This window comes from Corvus brachyrhynchos, unplaced genomic scaffold (genome assembly GCF_000691975.1).
Source record: "Corvus brachyrhynchos isolate BGI_N302 unplaced genomic scaffold, ASM69197v1 scaffold200, whole genome shotgun sequence".
Classification (NCBI taxonomy): Eukaryota; Metazoa; Chordata; class Aves; order Passeriformes; family Corvidae; genus Corvus; species Corvus brachyrhynchos.
In genome coordinates this window covers 5,372,778-5,374,769 of record NW_008236184.1, presented here as the reverse complement: position 1 = coordinate 5,374,769, position 1,992 = coordinate 5,372,778, and the positions used below count along the sequence as shown (strand labels likewise).

The 1,992-nt window shown below is 58.5% G+C and overlaps 1 protein-coding gene across 1 annotated transcript in view; it reads right to left on the bottom strand.

Annotated features, from left to right (window-relative positions):
- Positions 1-1,992, bottom strand: part of ITGA11 (integrin subunit alpha 11) — a 47,228-nt gene that overhangs the window by 13,981 nt on the left and 31,255 nt on the right. The window contains exons 18-19 of the mRNA XM_008637411.2: positions 1,243-1,353; positions 761-846 (exon numbers count right to left, since the gene is read on the bottom strand). Of these exons, the coding sequence (XP_008635633.1) occupies positions 761-846; positions 1,243-1,353 (197 nt within the window). The remainder of the gene's footprint in view (positions 1-760; positions 847-1,242; positions 1,354-1,992) is intronic.

Here is a 1,992-nt window from a genome sequence, read left to right as displayed (position 1 = left end):
AGATCCCATGCCATTAGCAAAGGTGGCTCCAAGCCCCGTCCAACCTGGCCTGGGACACTTCCAGGGATCCAGGGGCAGCCACAGCTGCTCCGGGAATTCTATCCCAGCCCCTCACACCCTCTCAGGGAACAATTCCTTCCCCATATCCCATCCATCCCTGCCCTCTGGCACTGGGAAGCCATTCCCTGTGTCCTGTCCCTCCATGCCTTGTCCCCAGTCCCTCTCCAGCTCTCCTGGAGCCCCTTTAGGCCCTGCAAGGGGCTCTGAGCTCTCCCTGGAGCCTTCCCTTTTCCAGGTGAACATTCCCAGCTCTCCCAGCCTGGCTCCAGGGGGGCTCCACCCTCAGAGCAGCTCTGGGGCCTCCTCTGGATTCAGGGACAACCTTTAATAGCTCCTTAACCACGGAGCTGCAGTGTGAAATTATTTCCATGAGTCAAGGCCGTAATTGCCAGGTGGGTAATGCCAGCCTTGCAGTTATTCCCTGTTATTTCCTGATTTGTATCCCTGGATCTCATCACCATGGCACCAAATATTAGTTGGTTTGTGGATTCCCTGAAAAACCACAGATTCATTCCAGACATGGAGAGGAAGAGGCTCAGAATGCCAAGGAGCACCTCATGGAGGGCTTGGATGAACCTTGTGGTGATGCTGGATGAACGACCGGTGATGACAGAATTTATGGAGCATGGATTGGGGCTGGATTTTGGAGCCTCCCCCAGCTGGTGACACTCTTAGAGGATCCTCTGGGTCACCCACTCACATGGCACTGGGAATGTCACTCCTGGCATCCAGCACCAGATCGGGGACACAGTGCTCATCCTCATTGCAGCCGTTCCAGAAAGGGACCTGAGGGGACAGCGAGAGCAGCTCGGTGACGATTCCCCCGGAGATAAATCTGCCCTGGTGCTCTGGGAGGTGGCACCTGGGAGGTGGCACTGTGGGAGATGGCACCTGGGAGGTGGCACTGTGCGAGGTGGCACTGTGGGATGTGGCACTGTGGGAGATGGCACCTGGGAGATGGCACCTGGGAGGTGACACTTTGGGAGGTGGCACTGTGGGAGATGACACTTTGGGAGGTGGCACTTTGGGAGGTGGCACTGTGGGAGGTGGCACTGTGGGAGGTGGCACCTGCAAGGTGACACTGTGGGAGATGGCACCTGGGAGGTGACACTTTGGGAGGTGGCACTGTGGGAGATGACACTTTGGGAGGTGACACTTTGGGAGGTGGCAGCTGCTACCTACAGAGACCCTGAGCGAGGTGGGCCACCCATCATCCAGCATTGGGCCGTGCTCGGGATGCTCCAGCTCGTAGTCGATGGAGAACGTCACCGGCTTCACGTAGTCGGCTGTGTCCTGTGGCACATGGAAAACGTCGGAGAGGAGCCCAGGGCTGCTGCCTGGGGTGGGCAGCACCTCGGGGTGTCCCCCAAAGGTCACAGATCTGTCCTGCAGCCCCACCCTGGGCTGGCATGTAAGGACAAAACAGATCCCACGCTCCAAGATTGCTCCTAGCCCCGTCCAGCCTGGCTTTGGACACTTCCAGGGATCCACAGCTTCTCTGGGAATTCCTGTGCCAGGGCCTCAGCACACTCCCAGCCAGGAATTCCTTCCCAATATCCCATCCATCCCTCCCCTCCGGAAGCCCCTAGGAGCTCTTCCTTTGCTTCGCAGAGGGATGCTCTGAAGGGAGATGTTTTTTAGGCTAAATCACGAGCTCCAGCTCCAGCTCCAACCTCAAATTTCCCAAAAGTTCATGGCAGTTCAGGCTGGGGCTTGGGGCTGGGCCAGTCTGGCAGCTCGGGCCTGCCTGGCCTGCTCAAGGCTCTCCTCATTCCCTGGGAATGTTTGGGTTTGGCCAGCTTTGTTCATCAGCTGTTCCCTGCGAGCGAGGGATTCACCAGCACTGCACCCAGGGGTGGGGCCCTGCTGGCTTAGAGGGGCACAGGGGGACACCACCAGGGACTGGCATGGGGACACTCGATTCCCCATGGA